Source organism: Heterocephalus glaber, unplaced genomic scaffold (genome assembly GCF_053883595.1).
Source record: "Heterocephalus glaber isolate CG9 unplaced genomic scaffold, H.glaber_assembly_v1.0 deba00001504, whole genome shotgun sequence".
NCBI lineage: Eukaryota > Metazoa > Chordata > Mammalia > Rodentia > Bathyergidae > Heterocephalus > Heterocephalus glaber.
In genome coordinates this window covers 19,014,537-19,035,894 of record NW_028258324.1, presented here as the reverse complement: position 1 = coordinate 19,035,894, position 21,358 = coordinate 19,014,537, and the positions used below count along the sequence as shown (strand labels likewise).

General features: G+C 33.6%; 1 protein-coding gene across 10 annotated transcripts in view; it reads right to left on the bottom strand.

Moving 5' to 3' along the window:
* The window catches only part of Trpc1 (transient receptor potential cation channel subfamily C member 1), a 71,957-nt gene that overhangs the window by 10,947 nt on the left and 39,652 nt on the right, over nt 1-21,358 (bottom strand). For 7 of the 10 annotated variants that reach the window (XM_087186287.1, XM_087186285.1, XM_087186283.1 and 4 more), the window contains 4 exons: nt 18,496-18,691; nt 14,788-15,124; nt 7,345-7,484; nt 5,441-5,584 (listed from right to left, as the gene is read on the bottom strand). In XM_087186287.1, the coding sequence (XP_087042413.1) occupies nt 5,441-5,584; nt 7,345-7,484; nt 14,788-15,124; nt 18,496-18,691 (817 nt within the window). Of the gene's footprint in view, nt 1-5,440; nt 5,585-7,002; nt 7,093-7,344; nt 7,485-14,787; nt 15,125-18,495; nt 18,692-21,358 lie in introns of those variants that run through there. The other 3 variants (XM_087186291.1, XM_087186292.1, XM_087186293.1) reach the window with 2 other exon arrangements.

Sequence of the window (21,358 nt, the reverse complement as noted above, 5' to 3'; positions counted from 1 at the left end):
TGTTAAACAAATTTCTATGTTCATACTTTTTTCTTCTATTATCTTTATCCAGTTTTAGGATTAACACAATGTTGATTTCCTAAAATGAGGGGAGAAGTGTTCCTTCTTTTTTCTGCTTTGTTTGATATAATTTATCATTTAAAATGTTTATGAGCCTGCTGTTGTCATATAGGTAGGTTTTCAAGCTAGGAATGTACTTTCTTTAATAGGTGCTATTCAAATGTTATATTTCTTCCAGAGTTAGTTTCATTAATTTGTCTTCCAAGGTACTTCTTAGAAGTTGTCAAATTTATTTCAAAAAAGATTTTTGTAATATGCTTTCTATATCCTTTTAAATTCTGTAAAATCTGTGGTAATGTCTCCTAGATCTTAATATTGTAATTTAAAAAATGTATAACTGATATTGTGTAACAGGAAGAAAAGGTCTAAAAGAGCAGGAGAATTGGGAGGGGTAGGGGAAGGGGAAAAAGGGAAAAGAAAAAATATGACAAAAGGAAAAAAATGGAAACAAAGTCTTTCCAAATAGGGAAGGGTGCAGGGGGTGAAGGGAGGGCAAGGGAAGGGGGAAAAAATAAGAACCAAGATACTCATGTAATGGTACAAGATCCCAATGATGAATTTAACTGTATTTTATACCTAAAATGTACCAATAAAGTTAATGGGGGGAAAAAAAGAAATAAAAGAGAAAGAGAATTAAAATACCAATACTGAAATTTACAGAGTTAATACTAGTATACACAGAGAAAAATATCCTGGTAATAGAAAAATGGAAATGAAGCTGGGTTCTGTGGTTCATGCTTAGAGTCTGAGCTCATGAGACTTAGGTGAGAGAACTGCTGGAGCCCAGGAGCGATTGAGGTCAGCCTGGGTAACATGAGATCCTATCTCACACACACAAAAGAAACAAAGAACAAATTGAAGGGAGGGAGAGAAGGAGGGAGAAAGGAAGGAAGGAAGGAAAGAAGGAAGGAAGGAAGGAAATAAAAGAAAGGAGACAAAAAGAAAAAAAGGAAACTACTTGGTTAGTGTAGATTTAAAAAACAGAGCACCAAATGGTATTCAAGTGGCAAAAAGAGTATACTTTTATATTGCTTATGTGCCAGAAAATAAACACAGCCATCTGCAAAGAAAGAGAAATACTGTGGTATTATAATATATATTATATATAATATATATGATATATATTTTGGTTTGTTAATGCTATTTCTGAAAACTTCTTCTTAGGAAATAATTTAATAGAGGCAAAAAGCCTCATACATAGTTTTACCTAGAACAGTGAAAACAACCTAAATACCTTATAGAAGAAAGGTTGTCTTTATTAGTGTTCATATCAAGGGGAAAGCCTGGCATCATTAGGCTTATTAAGGTATAAAAGTTGCCAACAAAAAGAAGCAATACTAGGGCCAGGGATTTAGCTCAATGGTTCCACCGCCTGCCTCGCAAGTGCAAGGACCCGAGTTTGATCCCTGGTACTAAAAAAAAAAAAAAAGAAGAAGAAGAAGCAATAATAATGACAACTTCTAGTAATTCTTCTAGAATAAAGCTGTTATCTAAAGGTTCTGTCTACTCAAAACACCCATGCTCAAAATTCACCTTTGCATGTGTGAAAATATGTAAAATTCCTGGCACAGAGACCTTTAGATTCCAGCCCAGTCTTTTACAGGCTCATCTCCCCAACTTCACTTCACAGTCCAAGTAAATGGACATCCCATCTTCTTTCAATATACCATACTTTATCACTGCACACCCTCATAGAACTCTCCCTTGTTCTTTGCCAGGCAAGCTTCTCATCCCTTCAAGGCTCAGATCAAATGCCACCTCCTGATTTTCTCTAGGTACTCCCTCTTTCACACTACCAAAATAACTCTGCTAGTTATTTCTAAAGTAGCATTTTCATTTTATACTAATATTCATGTCTGTCTCCTTTAGTAGTCTTTAAGGGTAGCCATCATGTACTGGCTAAATCAAAAGCAGAAGGAAAATTGGAAAATTCAAATATCCAGAAATTAAATAATACCTCCTGAATAATCACTGGTTCAAAGAAGAAATCAAAAAGGATAAAAGAAATTTTAAAATACCTTAAGATTAAAATGAAAACACAACATACCAAAACTTATGGAATGCAACAAAAGCAGTAATAAGAGGGAATTTCATAGCGATAAACACCTACATTAAAAAAATTCAGGGCCGGGGATTTAGCTCAGTGGTTTTGCCACCTGCTGCGCAAGTTCAAGGACCCGAGTTCGATCCCCGGTACAAAAAAAAAAAAAAATTCAGACAAGCTAACTTTTTATTTCTAAAATTAGAAAAAGAAAAATAAGCCCAAAGTTAGCAAGAGGAAAGAAATAATACAAATTAGAGCAGAAACAAACAAATTAGAAAACAGTAAACAGAAAAATTTAATGAAACTAATGGTTTTTGAAAAGGCAAACAAAATAAACTTTTAAACTAAGAAAAAAGTCAAAAATAAAACCTGAAATGACATTAAAATGCCACAGAAATAAAAGGATTATAAAACACCACTGTGAATATATGCCAACAAACTGTACAGCCTAGAAAAAATGAATAAATTCTGAGAAACATACAATCAACACTGAGTCATGAAGGAATAGAAAGTCTGAAAAGATTTATAACTAGTATGGAGATTAATCAATAATCAGAATTTCTCAACAAAGAAAAGCCCCCAAAATTAGAAAATTTTAAGAAACATTTAAAGAATTAATACCAAGCCTTCTCAAACTCTTTGAAAAAGTTGAAAAGGAGGAAATATTTCCAAATTCATTTTATGAGGTCAGCATTACCCTGATACCAACAGCAGACATAGATACTATAAGAAAAGAAAACTATTGGTCAATATCTTTGGTGAACATAGATATAGAAATCCTCAACAATAACAGCAACAACTATCAAATTAAAATTCGACAGCACATTATAGCTCATACTTCTAACCAGTGGGAATTTATTCCCAGGATACAAAGAAAAACAAATGTGATATACTATATCAAAAGAATGAAGGAGAAAAGTCACAAGACCATCTCAATAGACCTGTAAAAGATGTCTGATGAAATTCAACAACTCCTTTTTATAATAAAAGCAAGGGCCGGAGATTTAGCTCAGTGGTTTCGCCGCCTGCTGCGCAAGCGCAAGGACCCGAGTTTGATCCCCGGTATCAAAAAAAAAAAAGCAAACAAAACAACAACAACAAAAAAATAAACAACATAAATAGAATACCTGGGGCACATGTTTGTGCAGTTGGTTGCCAAGAAATAGTCACTTTATAATAAAAACAAAAACAAGTCTTTCACCTGCAGTCACAGTTATGAGGATAATGAGGATTCCCTGAGCCCAGGAGTTTAAAACCAGCCTGAGTAATGCAGCAAAACCCCATTTTAAACTAGAAACCTCTAAACAAACTAGGCACAGTGGGGAATTACCTCAAAATAATAAAGGCCATATATGAAAGCTCACAGATAATACCATATTCCATGGTGAAAAAATGAAAGCATTTTCATTAACATCTGGAACAAGACAAAGATGCTCGCTCTTGATACTTCTATTCAACATAATAGTACAAGTACTGTTCAAAGTAATTAGAAAAGAAAAAAAGGGGGGGAAATGGTATCAAGTTGGAAAGATAAAAAGTAAAATTGTCCCTGTTTGAATATGATCTTTTACACAGTAAACTACAGAGTCCACAAACTGCTGGAACTAAGAAAAAAATTCAGTAAAGATTCAGGATACAAAATAAATAACAGCTGTATTTCTATACATGAACTATCTGAAAAGGAAATTAGGATAGCATATGCAATTTAAAGCAGAAAAGGTTTATTTTGGCTCACAGTTTTGGAGAATTCAGTCCATGGAAAGCTGGCTCCAAAGTGTGAACATAATGGCAAAAAAATCATGGTGAAGGAAAGCTGCTTACATCATGGCAGACAGAGAGCCCAAGAAGAGATACACCCTTCAAAGCTAAGTCCCCAGGGACCTACTTCCTCCAACTAGGCCCTACCTCATAACAGCCCAGTCAACTAATCAACTAATCACTGGATGAATCCATCAATGAGGTTAGTGCCCTTATGATTCAATCACATCTCTTTGCCTCAACCTCTCTAGGCCTCATCTTTCAACACTCTTGCATTGAGGAAAAGCCATCAATACATGCGTCTTTGGAAGATATTTCATATTTAATCCACAACACTTTTACACTGAAAACTACAAAATATTGACAAAACAAATTAAAGAAGACACAAACAAATAGAAAAGCATCCTATGTTCATGGGCTGGAAGATATAATATTGTAAAAATGTCCATACTACCTTAACTGTTGTATGGATCAAATGCAATCCCTACCAAAATCTACACGGCATTTTGTAACATACATACAAAAAACAGTTCTAAAATTCACATGAACTCAAATAGATAATCTTGAGGAAGAAAAACTAAGCTAAAGGCAGCACACTTCCTGATTTTAATATATATTACAAAGTTAAAGCAATTACAACAGTATGGTACTATAATGGTACTAAAAATATAAAAGTCTAAATTACTAATAAATTTTGACTTACCAAGGAAAAATGAATATTGTTCGCATTTTTAGAATTATAAGAATATTATGCAAAGCTAGGGTAGTTGACCTCACCTCCTAAAAATAATCAATCAATAAACTCTGTGGTATAAATTCAACTAATTTTGAGTCCTTTTGTCCTTTTTTTTCTTTTTTTTTGGTACCAGGGATCAAACTTGGGTCTTTGCGCTTGTGCAGCAGGCAGCGAAACCACTGAGCTAAATCCCCGGCCCTTTGAGTCCTTTTTTTGATGTAAAGAGACCAAGTTTAGATTTGGATTTTCACACATAATAATACTACTTTGGACAAATCACATAACATATCAAAAGCTGTTTCCTTAACTATAAAGTACTATAAAATATAAAGCTGGACTATTTAATCTCTATGAATTTTTAGCTTTAAATATGCTATTTTCCAACTTATTAAATTAATATTTATTTAACAAAAGCAAAATATTTTTAAATAAAGCTCACATTTTCAAAATCATGTAAGTACAATTATTTCCATTTGTATAGGAACTCTCTTACAACCTAAAACACTTCAAATTTTAAATGTGAGATTCATTTTGGTAAAAAACAGATTTTTATGTTATGCTCTTATCTGAATTATAACTATATTTTAAACACAGTTATCTCCATGGAGTGAAGGAAGAAGGCCAATAGTCCACAGCTTAATAAAGTCTAAATTCCTGAAAGCAAATGATTATCACTGAGCCAGAAGCAACACAGATGAACATGGTGTATCCTTCTAATTACTAATTATTTTCCAAAGCAAAGTGTAATTTTAACATCATAAGAGAACAATGTTCCAGTGGATAACTAGAAAGAAAAAATAATAATGAAATCTAACAATTGTTCTTCAAGAAACTTTATTTACCTGTAAGGGACCCAAGATAGAGCTGGTTGTATACATAAAAAAGAGCCGAAGATAACTCAGAACATTTGCAAATGCAAAAAGCCCTTCTGCCACAAGTGTAGGATGGAATGCATCCCAGTCCTTCCGATCAGCAAAATCATGAAACTAGGGTTCGAAGAAAAGCCAAAGGTAAACAATAATCTCAACTCAGGAAAATAAAAACAAATATTCTGAAGTTTCTGCAAGAGAGCTATTTTAATATGCTTCCTTGTGGAGAGAATCTCCATTTATGCTTTCTTAAGTTTTTCTTTTTTAATAAAAACAATGCTTTAAGTAAATAAAATATTTCTATGTATGTGAGACAATATCATTCTATACGAAGTTTTCCAAGCAATTCTTAGGTTTTAAAAACGTAAAACTAAAAATTCTTAAAATTGTCATTAAATTTTTATGAATGAAATAAATTCATTCTTAAATTCCCAGACAAAAACTTTAAGTATATACGCTGTCAATTAATTAGCTATCATATTAGGCCAATCTAGTCCTTTGACCCAGAATTATAGTATGAATCATAGGAGAGAGGTAAGGGAGGAAAGGAGGGAGGGAGAAAAAAACAGTAGAGAGAAAGGCAAAGGGTGGAGGGGAGAGAAGGAAGAGAAGGGAGAGGGGAGAGTGAAAAAGAGACCAAGCTTAACTGAGCAGGATAGTCTGAGTTATATACCAGTTGTCTGAGCCTAATTACTAATAGTACTTCCTTTTGCTTTGAAAATGTCTTTTTGTTTGGATAATAAATTATAGGAGTACCCTACTTACACAGCTAAAAAGATTCGTGTGAAAAAGCAATGCCATTTAATCTCTTGAGCAAACTATCTATACATGATCAATGTTTCTTTATCTTTTTTTTTTTTTTGGTACCGGGGATTGAACTCGGGTACTTGTGCTTGCGAGGCAAGTGGCAGAACCACTGAGCTAAATCCCCGGCCCTATGATCAATTTTTCTTAGTGACTTTATACTCTGTCATCAAATGTACTTAACCAATATGTTGCATACTACTGACCAATGAAAGGAATAGAATACTTAAAATAAGGTAAACGGCTACAAGAGAATCACTTTCCTTTCTCTACAACCTATAAATCACTAAAAAAGCAGAGAATATTATATATTTTCGTTCCTTCATTGTGTCATCCCAGAAGAATTCTAAACTCAGAACTTAAAGATTGTTAACATAACATCTATTATCTTTTCTGATCTTGAAGAGTGTAAATTTTCAGGAAAGTAAAATTGTATGTCCACAAGGCTAAATCTTTATTAAATTCTGAGTAAAAATATATACTCATCAGAAAAAAGTTACATTTATATCACTTTTTAATCTGTAAAAGATAACTATGATTTGGAATGTGTTAAATACTAATGAGTTTCATTAAGATAAATTCTTTTTCAGATTAATATACAGACACTGAATATGAATCATTTTAAGTGATGTTATTTCCTCATTTTAAGTATATACAGGTTAATGAGCTACATGAACCTAGCTCAGATATAAAAAATTGGCATTTAATAGAAAGAAAATGCCTAGACAGACCTGGACTTAAATCCAGTCTTGGTTTAATATCTCTGAGCTTCATTTTTCTTATTGCAAAATGGGGATAAGGACTTCTGTCTCATATAGTCCCTGTGAGGATAAAATGAGATAAAGTATATCAAATAACAACCATAGTACCTACCATATAGAAGGTAACATCCTTTAAAGGTACAGTATTTAAATTATTGGAAATGTAGAAAACTATACACACACAGTTAAGTTTAAAAATGAAAACATACCAGACCCAGAATTGGCCCTATGTAACTCTGAGTTACATAGTTAAATATCTTGAGTTTTTTGAAATAAACTTTTGTGCCTTCAATTGACATAGCAAATAGTCACCTTGTTGTGAGCAACCACTTTGAGAGCAAAGGTTGCCAAATAAAGGGAATTCATGACAAAACTGAGTTGATTACGAGATTCTTCTAAAAAGTCTTCCAACCCTTCATACCAGAGTCTTTTAATGTCTGACCAAATCATCCCTAAAAAAGGGAAAAAAAAATTAGATAACACTTTCTTAATTCAATAATAAGCTAAATAGTACTTCAAGTCAAATTATTACATAACTACCCTTGGGCTAAATATAGACTTATTCGAAAGAAAAACAAGAACTTTTTAGTGAAAAGTTCTTAAAATTAAAGAGAAAATAGTCATAGGTTACAGAATGATAAGATAATAGTGTTAAGTTTCTTCTTTGCCAGAGAGAGATGTTAAATAATATGAAACAAGCTAAGAAAACAAAGAAATTGATGTTACACACACACACACACACACACACACACACACACACACACACGCAGATCGGGTTTGGCCCCAATCCTTTTCTTTCACTATTTACACTTATTACTTCAGTGATCTTATTCAGTCTAATGGCATTAAATACCATCTATATGGCAAAGGTTCGCAAATGTACACATGTAAATTCAACTTATATTCCACTAATAATTTATATCGCTAAGCCCCTCTTTACAGCAGTATTTGAATATTCTACATCTCCAACTGGAAATGTGTCCAAAACAAACTTGTAATTCTCTGCCCCCCCAAATTCACTCCACCTGTAGATTTCCCCATCTCAGATCATGGCAACTCTATCTAGTACTCAATCAAAATGCTCTTCAAATATCCCTGACTTCTATTTCTTTTTTTATTTAACTGTATATTCAAATCAGAAGCAAAAGCTGTTGGCTTAATTTTTAAAAATATATTTAGGATATAATGTTTCTCAAAACCACTTTGAGCTACCACCTTCACTTGCCTGAATTACTGAAATAGCTAGTTTGTCTCCCTGCTTCTACTCTTATCACCTAAAATCCATTTTTAATACACCAACTAGAGTCATTCTTTAAAAATTTAAGTGTTTCTTTGTGCCTCAAAACCCCTTTTCGTAGCTTCAAGAAGAGAAAGGATTAACAGAAAGCCAAACTTTCTCCATGGGAACATAATCTGATTACCTGCCATTGAAGTAGTTTACTTGGAAACACACTATGTTAAGAAAAATATGGAAGGTCAGCTGTGTTCAGCACTTGTTATAGTTTGGGTCTAGACGTCCCCCCAAAGCCTCATACGGTCATAGGTAGCTTTTTCAGAGGTGGCTGAATCTACAATGTGTGATGCTGGGATTAAGAGTATGTGATTACTATACCAGTATACTGATTGGTTTGGCACCGTCCTAATCCCAGTAATCTGAATAAGACAAAAGGGACAGAAAGATATTCTTTAGGTTCCCTTGTTGCTTTTCCTGTCTTCTGAAAGCAAAGAACTGTTTCTCCTCTGCATCACCCCCGTCATGTGGCACTCTGCTTTCGAGCCAACCAACCACAGACTAAAACTTATTACAAATTTAGAGCTAAATAAACCTTCCTCCTTTAACTTTGGGTGTTGAGTATTTTGTTTCAGCACAAATGAAAAAGTAACTAAGACAGCACTGTTGTAAAAACTACTATTAATTGGGAAAGTGCATCTGGACTGGAAGGACTCTTGAGTGGATTCATGGGTCTTGCAAATATACATGGCCAGAACTATGTGCCATAAAAGTATTTTGAGAAACACAGGCCTCAGTTTCTCCGTGTGATGTTTCTCTTAACCAGAGTGTGCCTGTAGTCATAGCTATACTTGTGGACTACATTCTAGGTGAGGTAGCCCTTATCCACCTACATAGTCTTACTCCATACAACTGAGAGTACCCACTATGGGGCCAAGAAGCAACCTGAGACTTTTGAAAGGACTGTCAATAAAGATGTATTTGAAGCTATAGTGTTGACATGCTGTGTTTCCTGTCTTGCTTCCTACAAAGCTAAGTAAACTTGCTCTCAGATTTCAGTGTACTGTGTCCTGTGGATGTGAATATTAGAGAATCAAAGACAAATGCAACTAATTATGGGAAGGTCCTACACCTTCCCTATAATTTCACAGGTCAAAACCAAAGTCTTTATAGTATTATATAAAACTCTACATGAATCCTCTTCTTTGACCACGTCTACTAATATTTCCTTCTACTATTTTAGTCACACTGGCCTCCTTGCTTCCTTACTATCCTTTGCACACACAACTCCTGCCTTATGGTCTCTACACTGGCTCTTCTCTCTGGCTGGAAGTTCCTCACCCAGATATCCATCTGACTAACTCTTCTACTATTCCATGTCTTTTATCCTCACCATTTTCCCTGACTATGCTATTTAAAAGTTGAAAGCCCAACGGCCTCCACTTCCAATTCCCCCTGCTCTTTTACCTTCCTTTTGTAATATTTATCACTTTCTAAAATTGGATATAATTTACTTATTAGTTCTATTACCAATCCACTCTAAGTAAGCTCTTCAAGGGTAAGAATCCTTGTTTTACTAACAGATGTCCCAAATGTCCTGAATAGTGCCTCATATGGAAGAATACTTAAAAAAAAAAAAAAAAAAGCAAAAACCCTTTCTCTTTCTGTTCAGATGTTCTTCTGTAATTTCAGATTTCTAGGAGTACCAGAGAGCAGTAATATAACCAGAATAGTGTTTTGATACATTTCTTTATCAAGGCATTTTAAAGAAGAATATAAGTAATAGAAAAATACTGTGCTACAACACATCAGTGAAGATCAAATTAAGCCAATCAGAATCATTCTCTGGCTAACTAGTAGGCAGAATAATCCCTTTGGAAATACATGAAATATTCTTTTTTTTTTCACATGAAATATTCTTGAAAACCTCTGTTCATAACATGTTCATTATGTAGAAGCAAACATTTAAAATTTTTATAGATACGATGGAAAACACTTAAGAAATTTCCCTTGGGTAAGTTTTACTTAAAATGAGTAAATGAAAAACTGTCAAAAATGTTAAATGAAATACTCTGGCAGGTAACATTTTATTAATTCAAACACTGCTTGCCTTTATTTGGGGAAGCAGTAGAGATCAAAGAATTCTAAATGGATTATGCCCACCCTTTACCCAGAACCAGGAGCCATGGAACTAAAAATACTATAAGCAATGGAATCATTGCATAATCAATGTCCTCTTCTGTTGGTTCTACTTTAAAAAAAAAAAAAAAAAAAACATTATTAAGAAACAATCCCAGTCATCTTGGGATTCCTCAAGGCCTGATCTTAGGACCTCTCTTTTCATGTTATACCTTTTCCTTAAGTGTCTCATCCATGTCCATATTTTCAGAAACCACCTATATATAGGTATTTACACATTTCTAACTCAAGTTTGGACTTTCACCTTAGCTCCATACTATATCCAACTGTCTGCCTTGACATCTTTGTTGGATATCTCAAAGACTTTAGATAACATTCCCAAAATACACTCAAGATCTACCTTCCCACAGGCTGACAAACGTAGTGTTCTAAAATACCTATATTGCTTAATAATTTCCTTCCCCTCACACCTCCTATATACCATGTGTTTCCATGTCTTATTGACCTTACCTTGGCAAATATCTCTCAGTTGTTTCCTTCTCTTTATCACAATCATCCTAATTCCAGGGTATAAATAGCTCTCATCTGGTAATCCAGATGTAATCTCCAATAGCCTCCTATTGGTCTCCTTCCGATACTTTTGTCATAATACTCTTCTCGTATCCCACACAATTCTGCACTTTATAGCTAGAATGATCATTTTACTATAGTTTATATCTAGATGTCCCCCCAAAATCCTCAAGCACTCATAGGTGGGACTTTTGGGGGGCGGGGGGTGGCTGGATCAAGAGTGTGTGACAACTGGATTAGTCTGCTGATTGGTTTGGTGTAAGTTGTGGGTGATAGAATTACTGAAGCCAGAAGCCCCATCCTAGTGTGGGTAGCAACAACCAATAGGCTTGTAATCTGGATGGAATACAAAGGGAAAGGAAGGCTCGCTGCTTCCTGCCTGCCATGCCATAGACTGTTTCTCCTCTGTGATGCCCTTCTGCCATGCCACCCGGCCTTGGAGCCAACTGACTACGGACTTAAACTTCTACAAACTGTGAACTAACTTGTGGGTGTCAGGTATTTTGTCCCATCAACAAGAAACTTTTCAAAAGAAAAAAGGGATCATGTCATTTGCCCATATGAAACTTTTGGTGATTTTCCACTGTTCCTCGTATGAAATCAAAATTATTTAACCTAGACTGCATGGTTGTGGATGGTCTAGTTTCTATTGCTTTAACTTGAATCATGTTCCCTGTACTCTCCAGGAATATGACCCTATATTCAGTCTCTTCTTTGTATCATGCCTTCTCTACCACTGTGCTTCTCAATCTGCCTTTATCTCAACCTAGAATACTTTTCCAATTCTCCTACAGATGACTCATTTTTATAATTTAGATCTTAGCTCACCTCAAAATAGCTTTTACACCTTCCCTAACTAGATGAAATCTCCCTACAATATGCTTGTTCTCTTAGCACTGTGACCTTTATTCAACAGCACATAACTCATTTGTGACTTTTTCATTTATCTTTGTGATTCTCAAGTTACTGATGATACTTTGTTGTTTAACCTTAATTTGACCATTAGCTCAAGGAATGTAGGGGTAATCTCTGTTTCTGGCTATGTTTTGACAAAGTAAGTACATAATATTTTTAAAGTACATATTTATAATGGCTGTTCTATTATGTTTAACAATAAAAAATTAAGGAAAATGATACTATTAGTATTCTGTGTATTTGTCAACAAATTGTTTCCTTTTCCTCTACTTTGCTTTTTAATAACTTAATCCTATTTTTTTCTAAAGACCTAAGCAACAGAAACAGGAAATATACAAAATTTGATCATCATGAATAAAAAGTTACTGGGCTCATTGTTTGAAAAATAAATTGAACCAAGGAGTTACTTGGTTTGTCAAACAGACAAACTACTCCAACATGGTCACTTATAGCAGGTTTGGATTTATATACCTGCTATGGCTTATATCTAGATGTCACCCCAAAGTCTCATGTGCTTACAGGTGGGGTTTTTTGGAGATGGCTAGATCTAAGGTATGTGAATGTGAATTACAGGTGTGTGCATGTGGATTAAGGGTGATAACTAAATTAGTCCACTGACTGGTTTAGCATAGTTCTGGGTACGGATAATGAGAAAGCCCACCCTGCATGTTGGTGGCACCACCCAATAGCCTGAATAGGATAAAAGGGAAAGGGAAGCTTGTTGCTGGTGCTTCACTACTTCACTTCCTTTTACCTGCTCTGCTATGGACAGTTTCACCTCTGTGATGCCCCTCTGCAATGCCGCCCTGCCTTGGAGAGAGCTGACTATGTAATGAAACCTCTACAGACAGTGATATGAAACAAACCTTTCCTCTTTTAACTTGTGGGTGTTGAGTATTGTGTTTCAGTAACAAGAAAAGTAACTAAGATAATACTTAAGCCCAGAATGATCAAATTACTTAAACATGGTTAAGAAGGTATCTTTGGCAAAGTTTATTCAGATATAATTGTTTCAAAGAAGAAGCTGTGGTGAGAAAGTAAAACACTTTCAGGAATTTTACTGGTTCAATTAATGCACATTCTTCTAATAAGGGAGAATATGTTTAGAAAATTAATCATATTTTGTGTGCAGAGGAGTGCACGTGTGTAAACATATTTCCTTATAAGGAAATAGCCACAGTTTTATCATTATCTTGAAAATCAGTGGTAGCAGCACTACCTATGCTATCTAAAGAATGGTTTAACTCTTTGAGATCAGTGAAATTTTATTTACTGCTACAGTATGTAAACTTTGATTTAACTCAATGCAGACTTGATTAAAATGAATTTTAATTTATAAACTCCAAAATATTTTTACTATTTAAATAATATAAATAAATGTTATAAAATTTCATTTCTTTAAGTATAAGATATATATAACAATCTTTCAGAGGTAGTTTAAGTGAACAGAGGGAAAGTGCTTCTTAAGAGTGCCTTGCAACCTAATTTTTTGATATATTAAATAATATAAACAAAATTTACAATGGGAAGATACACACAATGCATTAGTGAGAGTATGAATTCTTTCCTAAATTAAAAATTAAATTTTAGATAAAATAACAATAAATACAGGAAAATATTAACAAAGTGCAATTATTTAATTCTCTAATACTTAGCATTTAGATGTGTACTATTTTTACTTTAGCTATCTTACTTTAATTAAACATTAATGTGTCAGGAATACTGCCAAAAATAAAACCCTGAAATTATATTATATGAAATCAACTAATTGTCAAATTAAAATTCCAATATATAAAAATTATTTTTATAGCTTAAAAAAAAGGGAACATTGTAAAATATCTCTTCTCAAATAACTGAAACCATCAAGACTATAGATCAAAAGATAAATATAATCAGTCCTTTATACACAAAAATGACTAAATTTTAATTTAGTAAACAGTAGTGAACAGATGAAAAATGCTGAGATTAAAAATAAGGCTGGAAAAAAAAATAAGGCTGGGCAGGGGATTTAGCTTAGTGGTACTCTGGCTGCCTTGCAAGCACAAGGTCCTGAGTTAAATCCCTGGAACCAAAAAAAAAAAAACAAGGCTGACAATATGGAGAAAAATAAAAGAAGTGTCTTTAAAAGTCCATAAACAGACAACTTAGTTCTACTTCAACTCACCACCTTCCCACCAAAACTCCAAAAATGACCTTCTGAAGATCATTTAAGAGACTTTTTATATAATACTTATAAAAATAATTTTCAGAAAATAAAAATGTCTTATTCTTTTAAAAACTAGCCTTTTTTTTTTTAATCCTGGGGATATAATGCTTGCACATGCTAGGCAAATGCTCTCCCACTGAGCATATCCTCAGCTCTAAAACCTATCATTTCTAAACAGATCTGGTTTTCAGTACAAAGATCTGATTTATGTAATCAGTCACCCGGGACTCCTTTAAATTAAACTTAAATAATATTTCTATAGAAGAGATAAATTTAGATACAACTACAAAAGTATATTTAAGTTTTTGATAAGAAAACTGATGGTATAGTAAAAGAGGTTAACTAGTAAAATGTATGAAATTCATTGTTTTTAAATACTTAAGCAAAATTCCTGCTCTTATACAAAACAGTATTTATTGGTAAATGTTATTTTCAGTTTTAACAATCATGAACAACCTCATAGTCTGAGAAGAATTTTAAATATCTATGTATTTAAGTAATATTAAATTATATAATCAAGCACAGGAAAATTTATCTTTATAAAAGAGTTAAATCTTCAATGATCATAGAAATGTTCAAATTCTTGCTGTGTGAACAGTATAAAACTGCAAATTGATGTTCATAATGCCATCATGTAAGGAAGAATTAATGGGCTAAATAAAAGCAAAATTCTTTGAACTAACTTGATACTTACCAATAATCCACAGAATAAGAAGATAGTCTATTCTTTCAAGGGCTGGCCCCATTGTGTTTTTCTTATCCTCATTGTAGACCAGAGAGTATAGATTTAGTAACAGTAAAAATGTAAAATATGATGCTCCATGAATAATAAATTTCATAAAAGGTGTATGAATGATTCTGCCAAGTTGAGATTTGGGAGCTATCAAGTAACACAGTGACAAAACTGGCCAAAAAACTCCAACTGTCAAAACAGTCATTATCTTCTTACAGGTGGGCTTACGTCGGTAACCTGACATCTGTCCAAACCAAACAGTGTTCAGGAACTGCTGGCAGTTAGACTGGGAGACAAACTGAAAAGAACATAGTTTTTTAAAAATACAAAATAGAACTTTTAGGTACTTATTAATTGATATTCAGGGTCTTAATAGTAGCTTAAAAATAAATTTTATCCACTGAACATAGTTTTTATTCTTACAATTAATAAAAGAGTACACAAGTTAGGAGCACAGCCTCTGCGGCTTAAATACCTAGATTTAAATCTAGCCTCTGCCACTTACTAAATGACTTTGAGCAAGTTTTTAAACCTCGCTAACCCTTAAATTCCTCAACTCTAATGTTCCTCATAAAGTTGTAAAGATTCAATGTAAGGTTCTTAGAATGTTCTTAGCATGCACTATTGTTAAGTATTAGCCAAATGAACTGTTTTGTCACATTTAAATACTTAATTTATAAGCCTTTATAAGGCATAACAAAGATTCTTACAATATTTATAAAATTTCAAAGTTGTCATGCACAACCCATAGATAGACGTCATCAACTAGTGTTTGGGTGCTGTCAGTCTAAAGAAACTGCCAAATTTAGTTGCAGGAAACCAAAATATCAGGATAACAAAATTGTCTATATATTCATGCTCCATAACAACACTAAGAATTTTCAAAAATGTATTAAAGATACTCTTAAAGCTCCCTACAACTCAGTTTTTATGAGAAGGATAAATAGTCCCAAATCAGAGGAAAATTCTAGTTCAAATATAAACATTAATTTAGCAAAGTTTACAAAGTTTCTTAGGTTATAAATTTTGCTGGCAATATTTTTCCAATATAATGGTCATGTTGTAAAGTATAACTTAAGTGTCCTGATAATTCTGGGTACAATAATATGACCACCTTTGAAATTATACAAATAGATGACTGTAATATTATTCAAGTAATCTAAAATAGTATTTGATTAATCTTCTATTTTAAAAAGGATTATCCTGAGATAGAAAATAATTTGTAGACTATAATGGAAAAAAAGAATCAGAATTTTATTGTTGTTTATTGTACTTATCAAAACATTTTTTAAGACAGGTGTGGTAGTATATGCCTATAATTACAGCACTCTAGAAGGCTGAGGCAGGAGGACGGCAAGTTCAAACCCAGCCTGGAAAACTTAAGGGATTCAGCAAGACACTGTCTCAAAATAAAAAAATTTAACCAAGATGCATTATATAAAGGTACAATTCCCAATGAGAAATGTAATTGTGTTGTATACCTACAATGTACCAATAAAAGAATTTAATACAAAAAAAAAAATTTAAAAGGGTTCAGTGTGATGGCCTTAGGTTCAATCCCTATACCACCAAAACAAAACAAAACAAAAAAACTAATATGTAATACCTATTTTTAGCAATTAAATCTTACTTCATTCATTATCCTTCAGCTCAGATTCCAGTGTTCTTAGGGAATCTTAATTTGTTCCTCAAGGTGAAATATCTGGAAGATAGTTTTTCTTCCCATAAACTACTGTTTAATAGCATCCTGAACTTTGTGATATCACCTATCCTACAAATATTAAAGCAAACTCAGGATTGATTACCATCTTTGCTATGCCTCAAGGTAATAATAATTTAAATAACAGCAATGTTAAATAATATCTGGAAGAGCAAAATTTCAAATGTAAATGCAAAATTTCTAATGTCTTACAATATAGACACAGATTCTTTGATGCTTGTGTCATCAATCAAGAAGTGGTGGGCAGAGGAGTGATGAATGTTCCCTACCTTCTAATTCAACAGGCTTGTGACTGCTATAACCAGCAGATTCTGTAACCAATGCTTATGTGGCTTCTAAATGCAGGTCTTTAAAAGCCATGATTCTTCTACTTGTTCACTGAAAGACTTGCTCTGGAAGCCATGAGCTAACATGCAGAAAGTCCTACTACCCTGAAGTTACCATGGTATGAAGCTCAAGTAACCCAGAGAAGCCACATGAAGGTGTTCCAGGTGTTCCAATTAGTCCTCAGAGGCTTCTTGGACCACCTCCTTACAACCTGCCCTGTGATGATCCCGTTCCTCCCAGGTTCCAGTTATGAGTTCTCAGTAGTTCCACCCTCCGTGGACTCACTCACCTGAGCATCCAGCCTACTCAGGCGTCACTGTTACTAAATCGATGGTTGTTGTTCAGACATTGGTTATGTGAGTGAAAAAACCTACAGATGATCCATTTCTACTTACACACATTAGCACTGCCTTTCCTTTTTAGGCTATACAGGTACACTGCTGATTTGTAAACTTGTTTCTATACTGATCCAAATTCTTATGTTCAAATTTTTTCCCCAATAAATGTTCCATCTTCAGCAAGAAATTTTAGAGTTGCAGAAAAAGTACAGGATTTGAAACCAAAAATATGGATAAGCAATATACTATCTAAAATAACATTTTAAAATTCCTGTATCAATTTCCTAAGTCAAAAAGCCATAGTGAGGGTCAAATTTTTAACCAAGATAATAAAAAATTCTGCTCTTAAGACCAAAGGTCCTAAACCTTTACTCCTACTATTACATACTTTAGGCCCAATTTTTATAACACAAATTTGATAAGCAAATTTTATTCCCATGTCTGCATTAATAATGAGTCTTAGAAGTAATACTTTAAAAGGACCACTTGGGCTGAGGATTTAGCTCCATACCTTGCAAGTAAAAGGTCCTGAGTTCAATCCCCGATACCAAAAAAAAAAAAAGAACCACTTAGCAACATCCCATATCACATAGATATCATTATCTACAAACACCAGCATTCAGAATGATATCTCAAAAAAATGAAATTTAAAATGCGTACCTTCCTTTTTTCAAGTTCCTGAATGATATGTATGTGTGTGTTTATAGGTAGTAGAAATGGGTATTTCCCTTAATAGGAAAGGATAATGCCACAAGAATCAGATTCAACTTAGTTATACCATGTGTCTCTCTACCTCTGGGTTTAACAATGTATTACAAACATGAAGAATCAGGAAATATATCTGATACTTTATTTTTAAATAGAAATTATTATTATTATAAAAATGGCTTTTCATAAACATCAATAAAATAAACCTATGTCAGACATAACACAAGGTGGAAACTTCATTATAAAGGCTTACCTGTGTAGCTACTATCTGTATTTAGTAAAACATTCAATCAACAATAACTAGTCTTATTAAAAATAATAACAACTAAAAAAAAATAGTAACAACTACCATTTGTTGGGTACTTGCTTAATACTAGTACTCACTATGGTAAAACCTTTAAATACGTACTCTTAATTCTTAAAACGAAAGCTCACACAAATTCAGTAACTTTCTAAGGATACACAATGCTACGAAGCAGAACTAGTATCTCAATCCAGGTATGTTGTTCCAAAGCCTTCTTCTGTGAGCCACTAGACTACAGCAGAGGAAAAGAAAAATCACAAAAAGTCTCTTACCTCCTTTTGGTTATATTTGATAGCAAGTTTTAGACGACTTAAATTCATTCTTTCCTCTAGTAGTCCCCGTTTGTCAAGAGGTTCATCACTAGATGTATGGTTTAGGATAACTTCCAATTCACGTGAATTCCGGGCTTGGGCAAGCAAGTCTTTAGCAAACATTTTGCATTGACGGGCTAGTTCTTCATAATCATTCCTAAAAAATATAGTAGTTTATTATTAGAAATGTCACTATGTCACTTCCATCTCTAATTAAGCTACAGTCACTAGAAATTTTTTATTCAGCATCATTTTAATTCTGACAGGGCTACTCAAAATTTGGTCTTTTTCTGCTTACTGATGAAGGATGCAACTGGTGCATAAATTCTCCACAGCTTTGAGGAAAACTGTAACACAATTATGTTCCTTGTGTTCATACTGATAATCTTAGATAAGCACAAAATCCCTTATGTATATTGACTTTTATAGAAATTCTAATAATATTTGCCAAGCATTTCTTTACTTAACTCATTTGCTCTTATTCTCTAAGTTTGGCTACATTCCTTTAGTATTATTCAAGTAAATAATAGAATAAATATTTTAATGCTAGTCAATCATTATAAAATAATTTTAGCAAGAAGAGTTTTCAACAGTCTACATTTATGCTCTTCTAATATTAAAAATATTTTTATTAATATTTAAAATGCTCATTGGAATGAATTCAAGTTAGAAAGAGATACTAAAATGTACCTACCAAAGAACTTTTTTTTTTTTGATACTGGGGATTGCACTCAGAACCTTGCACTTGTGAGGCAGGCATGGCGCCACTGAGCTAAATCCTTGGCCTTGAACTTTTAGAATATTATTGTTCTGAATCTTACTAAGTTCTTTGAATTGCTTATTAACAGCAGACAAAACAATATGTGAGAAATAAACTTTTAGTACATATTCCTTTTGTAAAGTATCAATTACATTAAATTTATGTCTAAATTTAATAACAACATAAGAATTAGGTGAGAAAGAAACAACTACAGGCATGAGGCTGGACTCAGAAACTAATTTTTTATTTAGTTCTTTTCCTCCAAGAGAAAGAAAAGAGAAACAGGAAGGCTTTCCATTGGTCAGTCTTTCTATACAGTGGAGTTTTCCATAAAATTCTAATTCAAAGAATAAAAACTTCTTTTCCTGGGCTGGGGATTTAGCTCAGTGGTTCCGGCGCCTGCCTCACAAGCACAAGGTCCCGATATCGATCCCCGGTACCACAAAAAAAACCAACGAAACTTCTTTTCTTTGCAGGCTAACATTTCTGGCATTCATTCTTTGTATTTCTATGTAACCTGAGAGTAAGTAGTTGGATTTCGTCAAATGAAGTATATTCCGTGCTTCTTGGTTTAAGAGTATATTATTACACAGGTACTTCATCTTTAAATACTTGATAGGTCACTAGATTCAAAGGTAAAATTAATATATTTTATTAATCTAATTTGCTTAATCTCTAATAGATTATTGGAAGATAAGTGACTATATCATTTAAGTGGAAATATAGTAGACCAGAAGCAAGAAGTCCTATGTTCTAGTTATAATTTTGCTTCTACCTCTGGTTTCAACTCTGTTCCTAATTATAGTTGATATTAGTGGAACATCTACCCTTATAGATCTCTTTTCTCTGTCTATAAAAACACTGGATTGAAGTTCTATGGTCACTTCCAATTCTAAATTAATTGTTCTATGACTATAATATTTATTTCTTATAAATAAATTATATTTATGCCATATAAAATAGAATGAATTCTATTTTATATGGCATTATGGTTTGGATCAAAAATGTCACCCAAAAGATTTAGCTCAGTGGTGCTGTCCCCTGTCTCACAAGTGCAGGATCCTGAGTTTGATCCCCGGTACCAAAAAAAACTATGTCTCCCAAAAGGCTGACATGTTCAGAGGCGAGGTTTTGAAAAGTGTCTATATCATGGGTACTAAACCTTATCAATGGCTAATCCACTGATGAGTTCATAGCTGAATATGTTATTAGGAGGGGGCGCCAGATTGGAGGAAATGGGTCACTGAGCCTATCCACTCTGAAGGATATATTTTCTCTTTCTGATTTCTGGCTGCCATAAGGTAAGTAGCTTTCCACTCTGTCACCATAATATTTCTGCACTGGAGCCAGTTGATCATGGACTGAAACTTTTGAAACTGTGAGCCAAAATAAACTTTCCTCCTGTACTTGATCAGGGCGTCAGAAACCTGACTAACACATATGGTAACTCTGAACTCAAATTATAGGACTACAGTAACAGGAAATGCTTCATAGCTAAACATTACTTAATAGCCTTGTGGTAATAAAAGCAAAAAAAGTACCTTTTAACCTTGTCTAATGAATTCATTAAAGTACATACTTTGTAACATACCAAGTTTAAAGTAAATTTAATGTATCTAAATTAAAGTAATTTTAAACTTGAAAACTTATAAACAGATATCTTTTATTTATGTCTCTGCAATTCAGAGCTATCAAAAACATACACTATGTACTGCTGCTGCTGTGGCTGGCTTTCTTTTCTTTTCTTTCTTTCCTCACTCTCCCTCCACCTTCCTCTCTCTCCCCCTCTCTGTCTCTCTGCCCCCCCCTCCCATCTCATCCCTTTGGTAATAGGGATTAAATCCAGGGCCTGTTTTTAATTTTTATTTTAAGATAGGGTCTCACTAAGTCATTAAGTTGCCCAGGCTGGGCTCAAACCAGTGATCTTTCTGCTTCAGCCTCCCAGAGTGCTAGGATTACAGGCATGAGTCAGCATGCCTAGGTGAAAATTCAGAAGTTTCTCACCACCCTTCCAATAAGTGGAATTTTGAACTTTCTGATCTTGTCAAGTCACTGGGTCGGTGG